General features: G+C 38.9%; 1 protein-coding gene across 4 annotated transcripts in view; it reads left to right on the top strand.

The window, feature by feature from the left end:
* LRRFIP2 (LRR binding FLII interacting protein 2) overlaps positions 1-12,314 on the top strand; it is a 171,216-nt gene that overhangs the window by 47,491 nt on the left and 111,411 nt on the right. For 3 of the 4 annotated variants that reach the window (XM_068121705.2, XM_068121707.2, XM_068121706.2), the window contains exons 4-6: positions 552-569; positions 11,441-11,497; positions 11,840-11,884. The exons of the other annotated variant lie outside the window; for it this stretch is intronic. In XM_068121705.2, the coding sequence (XP_067977806.1) occupies positions 552-569; positions 11,441-11,497; positions 11,840-11,884 (120 nt within the window). The remainder of the gene's footprint in view (positions 1-551; positions 570-11,440; positions 11,498-11,839; positions 11,885-12,314) is intronic. 4 annotated transcript variants of the gene reach the window in all.

A 12,314-nucleotide genomic window follows, 5' to 3' on the forward strand; every position in this document is an offset into this window, starting at 1 on the left:
TTGAGAGCACGGTGATCCAAGCAACCTTGGATCTTAACCTTTTTCCCTAAAAGACATACATCTTGAGGAGGATATTTTCCTTTCTAAATGTCCCTACAGACCCTGACTGTTTGCATCATGTTGAAGAGAACGTAGGATTTGAGGAAAGTCGACATGATAAAGCAGACAAACCAAGATGCGAACTCCCTTTGCCACTGCATCCGTGATAGCTTGACCGGAAATGCTCGTGCACACATTTGTACGTTTGTTAAACTTTTGTCATTTCACCATCTTTAAGCTTTTTTTCTCGAGACCAAAGACGTTTCGGTCATTCCAGCCGCTCACAAGTGTACTGTATGAGAATAACCCTGTGGATTGAAGGATTGCGGAGAACCTCGCGGTAAGATTGCCGGCCGTGTGGGAGGCCTTTGCTAGTACACTCTTGTTGTTGCACTTGCGCGATGAATTCCGTACATGGCGATCAATCGATACAAACCGAAGTGTACCTTACACATTCACACAGCGTTTTCTCTGTTGTTCCAATTCCTGCTCATTCCTCCCCGTGCGATTAGATTTGGCAGATTCAGAAGGTAAGTTGCCGCATGTGGAGTGTTCCTTTGTGGGAGCTTTGTTTGCAATCTAACATCGCACGAGCCGTTCGGTTGTTCCTTTTATTCCCTTTTACCTTTCATGGCTAATCCATTGCTTGGCACTCGCTGTGCACATCCGCTTAAAGTGAGCGCACTTTGTAAATCCTCTCGTTTTAGCTCTAACATATCCCGCGTCGATTCATGATTCTACTCGGTGTTGGAATGAAGAGTTTGGGATTTTTAACACGTTTTTATAACTGCGTTAAAAGTGTTGTCGACAGATTGCATGAAAAATTAACAAGACTTTGTGTGGAAAAGCAGGAATGATATTGACAGGTGTTGATACCTGATGGTACTGGCCTGCTCCAAGTGATTGCTCACTTTTGTAGTTTATATCGCTGGCTTGTCTTGCACCTGGCAGGATGGCAATGGTACGCACACTCACCTCTAAGCTGTCTATCCTGGGATTGAATCCCAACCCGACTATAAATTGTCATCCCAATGTTTCACAGGCAAAGGTCGATGTGTGTGCCATCCCTCAGATGGACGTTAGAGTGGCGTCTCGTCTGCCGGTAATAGTTGGTGGACGTTAAACATCCCACGGTGTCCTTCGCGAAGAGAGGGCGAGCTATCCCTGGCACCCTGAACGAATTACAATTCTTGCCCTAACCTTGGTCAAGCGTCAGGCTTGGCCAGCCAGTTCGTGAAAGACTTAGGCCAACATTCCCCTGGCCAACCACACAAGAACATGGGAGTAATTGTAGCAGATAAAGAAGATCACTCTTTTGTCTTCCTTGGCAAATGTTTCATTTATCGTTTTTAAAAACGACTTGATCATAGACTTGTGCGTAGGCCTATGAGTTACAGTTCTAATGTTAATGCTCGAGTATAGAGGGATTTATATTGGGTACTTGAGTGTTTGGTACAGAGTTAGCCTCCACTAAATTTTTAAAAATCATTATGTACAATGACACCTTTCAAATATGTTGTACATTAAACGATAAACAAAGTACAGGATCAGAAATACTTAAAAGGTCCTTAAGATGATGTATTTTTTTTTTTTCACCTCTCCTACTGAAGGTGGATGGAGGTTGTGTTTTCGCCCCTGTTTGGTTGTGACTTGCGAAAATCGAAGAATTTTTTCAAGTGTATTGGTTGGTCTTGTCTGTCTGTCTGTCTGTCTGTCTGTCAGTCACCTAGAGGTCACAATTTTCACCCGATATTCACAAAACTTCACCAAATGGTAGAGTTGGTCATAAGCAAGAACCCTATTGTTTTTGGGGTCAAAAAGTCAAGAGGTCAACATAGGCCAAAAGGTCAACATAGGCCAAGTTTCTAAAAACCTCAATTTTCATCCGATTTACTTGACTGTATCAGTCCGATTGACTGTATCATCAAATCCCATTGACTATCATTTAATGTACAACTTGAAATTTTAATAGGATTCGCATATCGGGTCACTGAATTGAACCACCAAGTATTTTTGAGGTCATCATAGGCCAACAACTTATTTTAGGGATTTCGCAAGTATCATGCTATGCACAACATATTTTTTGTTTATATGTTTGTCTGTCTGTTTGTATGTCAATCGCCTACACGTTACAATCTCAAACCGATCTTTACGAAACTACACCAAACGGTAGAGTTGGTCATAAGCAAGAAGCCTATTGATTTTGAGGTCAAAGGGAATGGTCAACACGTTTGTCGAATTTCTAAAATCATAAAATTTCATCCGATTAACTTAAAATTTGAAGAGGATTTGCATATCGGGTCACTGAATTCAACCACCAAATATTTTTGAGGTCAACATCGGCCAAAGGTCACCAAACAACAACATGCATTTTAAGGCCATTTTCCCTGCTGGAGCGGGGGTTACCCTATTTTCTGCATCTCCCCTTGTTAACCCCCTTGCCCGCATTTCTTCTTCCACCACCTTTAGCCAAGTCTTTCTCGGTCTTCCCCGTCCTCTACTTCCTTCTACATTCATTTCCATCACTCTTCTCAACCAGTCACTTTCATCCTTCCTCAACACATGACCAAACCATCTCAAACTGTTCCTCTTCACAGCATCAATCACAGGCTCTATTCCCATCATCTTTCGCAACTCATCATTTGTCTTCCTCTCTCTCAACGATACTCCGCACATCCATCGAACCATTCGCATTTCCACCCTTTCCAGCCTTCGTTGCTGCTCTACGTTCATTACCCATGTCTCGCTCCCATAAATCATAACACTTCTCACACATGCAGCATACACCTTTCCCTTCAGCTCCAACGACACTCCCCTCCTCATCAGCACGCCACTCAGTTCCCGAAACTTCTTCCATGCACAGGGGTCAGACAGACAGCACAATTATTTAATTATCCATTACATTGTGCAAATGTGCAAGTTGAGCTCACGTCTTTCTATGATATTTTGAAGGGAAAGAGGGGACATTCTACGAGTATGATTTGTTATCATTTTAAAATTATTACCTGTTCCTGTAAAAAATGTAACTCTCCAAAGGACACCGATCCCTCAAAAGGACAATCGCACCATCATTCAATGCTATTGCACTTACGTATCAACAGAGATGCATTTCACCAGACAACAACACACAACAACATGCATTTTAAGGCCATTTGCATCGCATTTCACCAGAAAACGTTCAAAAAGGCATCGACGACTGAGGTCAACGAACAGGCCTCACTCGCGCAGGCGATCAAATCGTGTGTGTTATCCTTTTGTTTACCTAATCTGTCACTAATTGTGTGTTATCCTCTTGTTTACCGAATCTGTCACTAATTGTGTGTGTTATCCTTTTGTTTACCTAATCTGTCACTAATTGTGTGTGTTATCCTTTTGTTTACCTAATCTGTCACTAATTGTGTGTGTTATCCTTTTGTTTACCTAATCTGTCACTAATTGTGTGTGTTATCCTTTTGTTTACCTAATCTATCACTAATTGTGTGTTATCCTCTTGTTTCTCTAATCTGTCACTAATTGTGTGTTATCCTCTTGTTTCTCTAATCTGTCACTAATTGTGTGTGTTATCCTTTTGTTTACCTAATCTGTCACTAATTGTGTGTGTTATCCTTTTGTTTACCTAATCTGTCACTAATTGTGTGTGTGTTATCCTTTTGTTTACCTAATCTGTCACTAATTGTGTGTTATCCTTTTGTTTCTCTAATCTGTCACTAATTGTGTGTGTTATCCTCTTGTTTCTCTAATCTGTCACTAATTGTGTGTGTTATCCTCTTGTTTCTCTAATCTGTCACTAATTGTGTGTGTTATCCTTTTGTTTACCTAATCTGTCACTAATTCTGTGTTATCCTCTTGTTTCTCTAATCTGTCACTAATTGTGTGTGTTATCCTCTTGTTTCTCTAATCTATCACTAATTGTGTGTGTTATCCTTTTGTTTACCTAATCTGTCACTAATTCTGTGTTATCCTCTTGTTTCTCTAATCTGTCACTAATTGTGTGTGTTATCCTCTTGTTTCTCTAACCTGTCACTAATTGTGTGTGTTATCCTCTTGTTTCTCTAATCTGTCACTAATTGTGTGTGTTATCCTCTTGTTTCTCTAATCTGTCACTAATTGTGTGTGTTATCCTTTTGTTTACCTAATCTGTCACTAATTCTGTGTTATCCTCTTGTTTCTCTAATCTGTCACTAATTGTGTGTGTTATCCTCTTGTTTCTCTAATCTATCACTAATTGTGTGTGTTATCCTCTTGTTTCTCTAATCTGTCACTAATTGTGTGTGTTATCCTTTTGTTTACCTAATCTGTCACTAATTGTGTGTGTTATCCTTTTGTTTACCTAATCTGTCACTAATTGTGTGTGTTATCCTCTTGTTTCTCTAATCTGTCACTAATTGTGTGTGTTATCCTTTTGTTTACCTAATCTGTCACTAATTCTGTGTTATCCTCTTGTTTCTCTAATCTGTCACTAATTGTGTGTGTTATCCTCTTGTTTCTCTAATCTGTCACTAATTGTGTGTGTTATCCTCTTGTTTCTCTAACCTATCACTAATTGTGTATGTTATCCTCTTGTTTCTCTAACCTGTCACTAATTGTGTGTGTTATCCTCTTGTTTCTCTAATCTGTCACTAATTGTGTGTGTTATCCTCTTGTTTCTCTAATCTGTCACTAATTGTGTGTGTTATCCTTTTGTTTACCTAATCTGTCACTAATTCTGTGTTATCCTCTTGTTTCTCTAATCTGTCACTAATTGTGTGTGTTATCCTCTTGTTTCTCTAATCTATCACTAATTGTGTGTGTTATCCTTTTGTTTACCTAATCTGTCACTAATTCTGTGTTATCCTCTTGTTTCTCTAATCTGTCACTAATTGTGTGTGTTATCCTCTTGTTTCTCTAATCTGTCACTAATTGTGTGTGTTATCCTCTTGTTTCTCTAATCTGTCACTAATTGTGTGTGTTATCCTCTTGTTTCTCTAATCTGTCACTAATTGTGTGTGTTATCCTCTTGTTTACCTAATCTGTCACTAATTGTGTGTGTTATCCTCTTGTTTCTCTAACCTGTCACTAATTGTGTGTGTTATCCTCTTGTTTCTCTAATCTGTCACTAATTGTGTGTGTTATCCTCTTGTTTCTCTAATCTGTCGCTAATTGTGTGTGTTATCCTCTTGTTTACCTAATCTGTCACTAATTGTGTGTGTTATCCTCTTGTTTACCTAATCTGTCACTAATTGTGTGTGTTATCCTCTTGTTTCTCTAATCTGTCACTAATTGTGTGTGTTATCCTCTTGTTTCTCGAACCGATCACTAATTGTGTGTGTTATCCTCTTGTTTCTCTAACCTGTCACTAATCGTGTGTTATCCTCTTGTTTCTCTAACCTGTCACTAATTGTGTGTGTTATCCTCTTGTTTCTCTATCCTGTCACTAATTGTGTGTGTTATCCTCTTGTTTCTCTATCCTGTCACTAATCGTGTGTTATCCTCATGTTTCTCTAACCTGTCACTAATTGTGTGTGTTATCCTCTTGTTTCTCTAACCTGTCAAAAATTGTGTGTTATCCTTTTGTTTACCCAATCTGTCACTAATTGTGTGTTATCCTCTTGTTTACCCAATCTGTCACTAATCGTGTGTGTGTTATCCTCTTGTTTCACGAACCTGTCACTAATCGTGTGTGTGTTATCCTCTTGTTTCTCTAACCTATCACTAATTGTATGTGTTATCCTCTTGTTTACCTAATCTGTCACTAATTGTGTGTGTTATCCTCTTGTTTCTCTAACCTATCACTAATTGTGTGTTATCCTCTTGTTTACCTAATCTATCACTAATTGTGCATGTTATCCTCTTGTTTCTCTAACCTGTCACTAATTGTGTGTGTTATCCTCTTGTTTCTCTAACCTGTCACTAATTGTGTGTGTTATCCTCTTGTTTCTCTAACCTGTCACTAATTGTGTGTGTTATCCTCTTGTTTCTCTAACCTGTCACTAATTGTGTGTGTTATCCTCTTGTTTACCTAGCTGTCACTAATTGTGTGTGTTATCCTCTTGTTTCTCTAACCTATCACTAATTGTGTGTGTTATCCTCTTGTTTCTCTAACCTGTCACTAATTGTGTGTGTTATCCTCTTGTTTCTCTAACCTGTCACTAATTGTGTGTGTTATCCTCTTGTTTCTCTAACCTGTCACTAATTGTGTGTGTTATCCTCTTGTTTACCTAGCTGTCACTAATTGTGTGTGTTATCCTCTTGTTTCTCTAACCTATCACTAATTGTGTGTGTTATCCTCTTGTTTCTCTGACCTGTCACTAATTGTGTGTGTCATCCTCTTGTTTACCGAATCTGTCACTAATTGTGTGTGTTATCCTTTTGTTTCTCTAACCTGTCAGTAATTGTGTGTGTTATCCTCTTGTTTCTCTAATCTGTCACTAATTGGGTGTGTTATCCTCTTGTTTCTCTGACCTGTCACTAATTGGGTGTTATCCTCTTGTTTACCGAATCTGTCACTAATTGTGTGTGTTATCCTTTTGTTTCTCTAACCTGTCAGTAATTATGTGTGTTATCCTCTTGTTTCTCTGACCTGTCACTAATTGTGTGTGTTATCCTCTTGTTTACCGAATCTGTCACTAATTGTGTGTGTTATCCTCTTGTTTACCGAATCTGTCACTAATCGTGTGTGTTATCCTCTTGTTTCTCTAACCTATCACTAATTGTGTGTGTCATCCTCTTGTTTACCTAATCTGTCACTAATTGTGTGTGTTATCCTCTTGTTTCTCTAACCTATCACTAATTGTGTGTGTTATCCTCTTGTTTACCTAGCTGTCACTAATTGTGTGTGTTATCCTCTTGTTTCTCTAACCTATCACTAATTGTGTGTGTTATCCTCTTGTTTCTCTAACCTGTCAGTAATTGTGTGTGTTATCCTCTTGTTTCTCTGACCTGTCACTAATTGTGTGTGTTATCCTCTTGTTTACCGAATCTGTCACTAATTGTGTGTGTTATCCTCTTGTTTACCGAACCTTTCACTAATTGTGTGTGTCATCCTCTTGTTTACCGAATCTGTCACTAATTGTGTGTGTTATCCTTTTGTTTCTCTAACCTGTCAGTAATTGTGTGTGTTATCCTCTTGTTTCTCTGACCTGTCACTAATTGTGTGTGTTATCCTCTTGTTTACCGAACCTTTCACTAATTGTGTGTGTCATCCTCTTGTTTACCGAACCTTTCACTAATTGTGTGTGTTATCCTCTTGTTTACCGAACCTTTCACTAATTGTGTGTGTTATCCTCTTGTTTACCGAATCTGTCACTAATTGTGTGTGTTATCCTTTTGTTTCTCTAACCTGTCAGTAATTGTGTGTGTTATCCTCTTGTTTCTCTGACCTGTCACTAATTGTGTGTGTTATCCTCTTGTTTACCGAATCTGTCACTAATTGTGTGTGTTATCCTCTTGTTTACCGAATCTATCACTAATCGTGTGTGTTATCCTCTTGTTTCTCTGACCTGTCACTAATTGTGTGTGTTATCCTCTTGTTTCTCTGACCTGTCACTAATTGTGTGTGTTATCCTCTTGTTTACCGAATCTGTCACTAATTGTGTGTGTTATCCTCTTGTTTACCGAATCTGTCACTAATCGTGTGTGTTATCCTCTTGTTTACTGAACCTTTCACGAATTGTGTGTTATCCTCTTGTTTCTCTAACCTGTCACTAATTGTGTGTGTTATCCTCTTGTTTCCCCAACCTGTCACTAATTGTGTGTGTTATCCTCTTGTTTCTCTAATCTGTCACTAATTGGGTGTTATCCTCTTGTTTCCCCAACCTGTCACTAATTGTGTGTGTTATCCTCTTGTTTCTCTAATCTGTCACTAATTGGGTGTTATCCTCTTGTTTACCCAATCTGTCACTAATCGTGTGTGTGTTTTCCTCTTGTTTTTCTAATCTGTCACTAATTGTGTGTGTTATCCTCTTGTTTCTCTAACCTATCACTAATTGTGTGTGTTATCCTCTTGTTTCTCTAACCTGTCACTAATTGTGTGTGTTATCCTCTTGTTTACCCAATCTGTCACTAATCGTGTGTGTGTTTTCCTCTTGTTTTTCTAATCTGTCACTAATTGTGTGTGTTATCCTCTTGTTTCTCTAACCTATCACTAATTGTGTGTGTTATCCTCTTGTTTCTCTAACCTGTCACTAATTGTGTGTGTTATCCTCTTGTTTCTCTAACCTATCACTAATTGTGTGTGTTATCCTCTTGTTTCTCTAATCTGTCACTAATTGTGTGTGTTATCCTCTTGTTTACCTAATCTGTCACTAATTGTGTGTGTTATCCTCTTGTTTCTCTAACCTGTCACTAATTGTGTGTGTTATCCTCTTGTTTCTCTAATCTGTCACTAATTGTGTGTGTTATCCTCTTGTTTCTCTAATCTGTCACTAATTGTGTGTGTTATCCTCTTGTTTCTCTAACCTATCACTAATTGTGTGTGTTATCCTCTTGTTTCTCTAATCTGTCACTAATTGTGTGTGTTATCCTCTTGTTTCTCTAATCTGTCACTAATTGTGTGTGTTATCCTCTTGTTTCTCTAACCTATCACTAATTGTGTGTGTTATCCTCTTGTTTCTCTAACCTGTCATTAATTTTGTGTGTTATCCTCTTGTTTCTCTAACCTGTCACTAATTGTGTGTTATTGTCACTAATTGTCACTAATTGTGTGTCACTAATTGTGTCCTATTGTTTCTCTAACCTGTCACTAATTGTGTGTTATCCTCTTGTTTCCCCAACCTGTCACTAATTGTGTGTGTTATCCTCTTGTTTACCGAATCTGTCACTAATCGTGTGTGTTATCCTCTTGTTTACCGAACCTTTCACTAATTGTGTGTGTTATCCTCTTGGTTACCGAATCTGTCACTAATTGTGTGTGTTGTCCTCTTGTTTTTCCAACCTGTCACTAATTGTGTGTGTTATCCTCTTGTTTACCGAACCTTTCACTAATTGTGTGTGTTATCCTCTTGTTTACCGAATCTGTCACTAATTGTGTGTGTTGTCCTCTTGTTTTTCCAACCTGTCACTAATTGTGTGTGTTATCCTCTTGTTTTTCCAACCTGTCACTAATTGTGTGTGTTATCCTCTTGTTTACTGAATCTGTCACTAATTGTGTGTTATCCTCTTATTTCTCTAAGCTGTCACTAATTGTGTGTGTTATCCTCTTGTTTCCCCAACCTGTCACTAATTGTGTATGTTATCCTCTTGTTTCTCTAATCTGTCACTAATTGTGTGTGTTATCCTCTTGTTTACCTAATCTGTCACTAATTGTGTGTGTTATCCTCTTGTTTCTCTAATCTGTCACCAATTGTGTATGTTATCCTCTTGTTTCTCTAATCTGTCACTAATTGTGTGTGTTATCCTCTTGTTTCTCTAATCTGTCACTAATTGTGTGTGTTATCCTCTTGTTTCTCTAATCTGTCACTAATTGTGTGTGTTATCCTCTTGTTTCTCTAATCTGTCACTAATTGTGTGTGTTATCCTCTTGTTTCTCTAATCTGTCACTAATTGTGTGTGTTATCCTCTTGTTTCTCTAACCTATCACTAATTGTGTGTGTTATCCTCTTGTTTCTCTAACCTGTCATTAATTTTGTGTGTTATCCTCTTGTTTCTCTAACCTGTCACTAATTGTGTGTTATTGTCACTAATTGTCACTAATTGTGTGTCACTAATTGTGTCCTATTGTTTCTCTAACCTGTCACTAATTGTGTGTTATCCTCTTGTTTCCCCAACCTGTCACTAATTGTGTGTGTTATCCTCTTGTTTACCGAATCTGTCACTAATCGTGTGTGTTATCCTCTTGTTTACCGAACCTTTCACTAATTGTGTGTGTTATCCTCTTGTTTACCGAATCTGTCACTAATTGTGTGTGTTGTCCTCTTGTTTTTCCAACCTGTCACTAATTGTGTGTGTTATCCTCTTGTTTACCGAACCTTTCACTAATTGTGTGTGTTGTCCTCTTGTTTTTCCAACCTGTCACTAATTGTGTGTGTTATCCTCTTGTTTTTCCAACCTGTCACTAATTGTGTGTGTTATCCTCTTGTTTACCGAACCTTTCACTAATTGTGTGTGTTGTCCTCTTGTTTTTCCAACCTGTCACTAATTGTGTGTGTTATCCTCTTGTTTTTCCAACCTGTCACTAATTGTGTGTGTTATCCTCTTGTTTACTGAATCTGTCACTAATTGTGTGTTATCCTCTTATTTCTCTAAGCTGTCACTAATTGTGTGTGTTATCCTCTTGTTTCCCCAACCTGTCACTAATTGTGTATGTTATCCTCTTGTTTCTCTAATCTGTCACTAATTGTGTGTGTTATCCTCTTGTTTCCCCAACCTGTCACTAATTGTGTATGTTATCCTCTTGTTTCTCTAATCTGTCACTAATTGTGTATGTTATCCTCTTGTTTACCTAATCTGTCACTAATTGTGTGTGTTATCCTCTTGTTTCTCTAACCTATCACTAATTGTGTGTGTTATCCTCTTGTTTCTCTAATCTGTCACTAATTGTGTGTGTTATCCTCTTGTTTCTCTAATCTGTCACTAATTGTGTGTGTTATCCTCTTGTTTCTCTAATCTGTCACCAATTGTGTATGTTATCCTCTTGTTTCTCTAATCTGTCACTAATTGTGTGTGTTATCCTCTTGTTTCTCTAATCTGTCACTAATCGTGTGTGTGTTATCCTCTTGTTTACCTAATCTATCACTAATTGTGCGTGTTATCCTCTTGTTTCTCTAATCTGTCACCAATTGTGTATGTTATCCTCTTGTTTCTCTAATCTGTCACTAATTGTGTGTGTTATCCTCTTGTTTCTCTAATCTGTCACTAATCGTGTGTGTGTTATCCTCTTGTTTACCTAATCTGTCACTAATTGTGCGTGTTATCCTCTTGTTTCTCTAACCTGTCACCAATTGTGTATGTTATCCTCTTGTTTCTCTAATCTGTCAGTAATTGTGTGTGTTATCCTCTTGTTTCTCTAATCTGTCACTAATTGTGTGTGTTATCCTCTTGTTTCTCTAACCTATCACTAATTGTGTGTTATCCTCTTGTTTCTCTAACCTATCACTAATTGTGTGTTATCCTCTTGTTTCTCTAACCTGTTACTAATTGTGTGTTGTCCTCTTGTTTACCGAACCTGTCTTTTGTGTCCACATGGGAGCGTGTCGGGACGTCCTTGGGATACCTTACCTGTTAACGTTCCGCTCTTCCCCTTGAGCATGCAATGCATTGTGCATGGTTTTCATTTCCACCCTTTGAGCACACAAACCTTGAAACATCAATTGTAGTTGAAGTTGAGTTGAATCTTTTGAACCGTGCTTCCATGTGTCCTTTGCCTTCCTTTTACTTCTCAACGATCCCTCCCTCCTGTGATTCGGTTTTTGCCTTTCGCGTGTAGAAATACCAACTGCAGCATAATCTCGACGACGAATCGAATGCTGTCCAGCAATGGGTGGTACGCTGTGTGTTTTTGCTGTGATTTGAATAACTGCTCGATCTGATCGTATTGTCGCATTGTGTGCTTGAGGACGCATCGTGTAAGCTCCAGATGTTTATGGAATGTTCAGTAAACGATTGCACTTCTTTTGGTATTTATGGACCCCGTGTCAAAACCGTAATGGGACTGACTCATTGAATTCCCTCCATTTGCTTCTTGAAAGCGCCCTCAAGGTCATGCCCTACTCCCCTACCCCCCCTCCCTCTCCCCGCACGCTGCTCGGTGCCCTCGTGCCAGCGTACGAGGTCCACATAACGCTGCATTGCTGAAGCTTCCTTGTTTTCCATCGTGCTATTGTAGGATGGAATAGACAGCCACGCCAAGCAGACTCCAAAGCTTCCTCCGGTTGGTTCTGTTTGTTTTTGGCGTGATCTTGCATGTTGTGACCTGCTTGGTGTGCACCTTTCACCACGCACGCCCACATCTGGGTAATCGCCCCGTACTCATTCACACTTGCTCGTCTCACATCTCGTACCACAAGGATAATTAATTGCTTGTTCTGCAGTTAACTGATAGATCACACAGTTACTGTTCTGCTCAATTTACGGGTTATTAATTAAACTCTTGTGGCATCTGAAGAGGAATTTCTGGAAGGAGGAGGGACATGGGTGGTTGTGTGGAGGACACATTGCCATGAAAAATGTGCAACTTGAGTTGGCTAAGAAAATTTATTATCAGAGTTCCACCATTATATGTAAAGGGGGAGAGTTCCACAGCAAAGCCTATACCGAGTGGTAACTCAATACCTAAAAAGATGTTATCAAATGGACCAAAC

This window comes from Myxine glutinosa, chromosome 7 (assembly GCF_964187855.1).
Source record: "Myxine glutinosa chromosome 7, kmMyxGlut1.1, whole genome shotgun sequence".
Classification (NCBI taxonomy): domain Eukaryota; kingdom Metazoa; phylum Chordata; class Myxini; order Myxiniformes; family Myxinidae; genus Myxine; species Myxine glutinosa.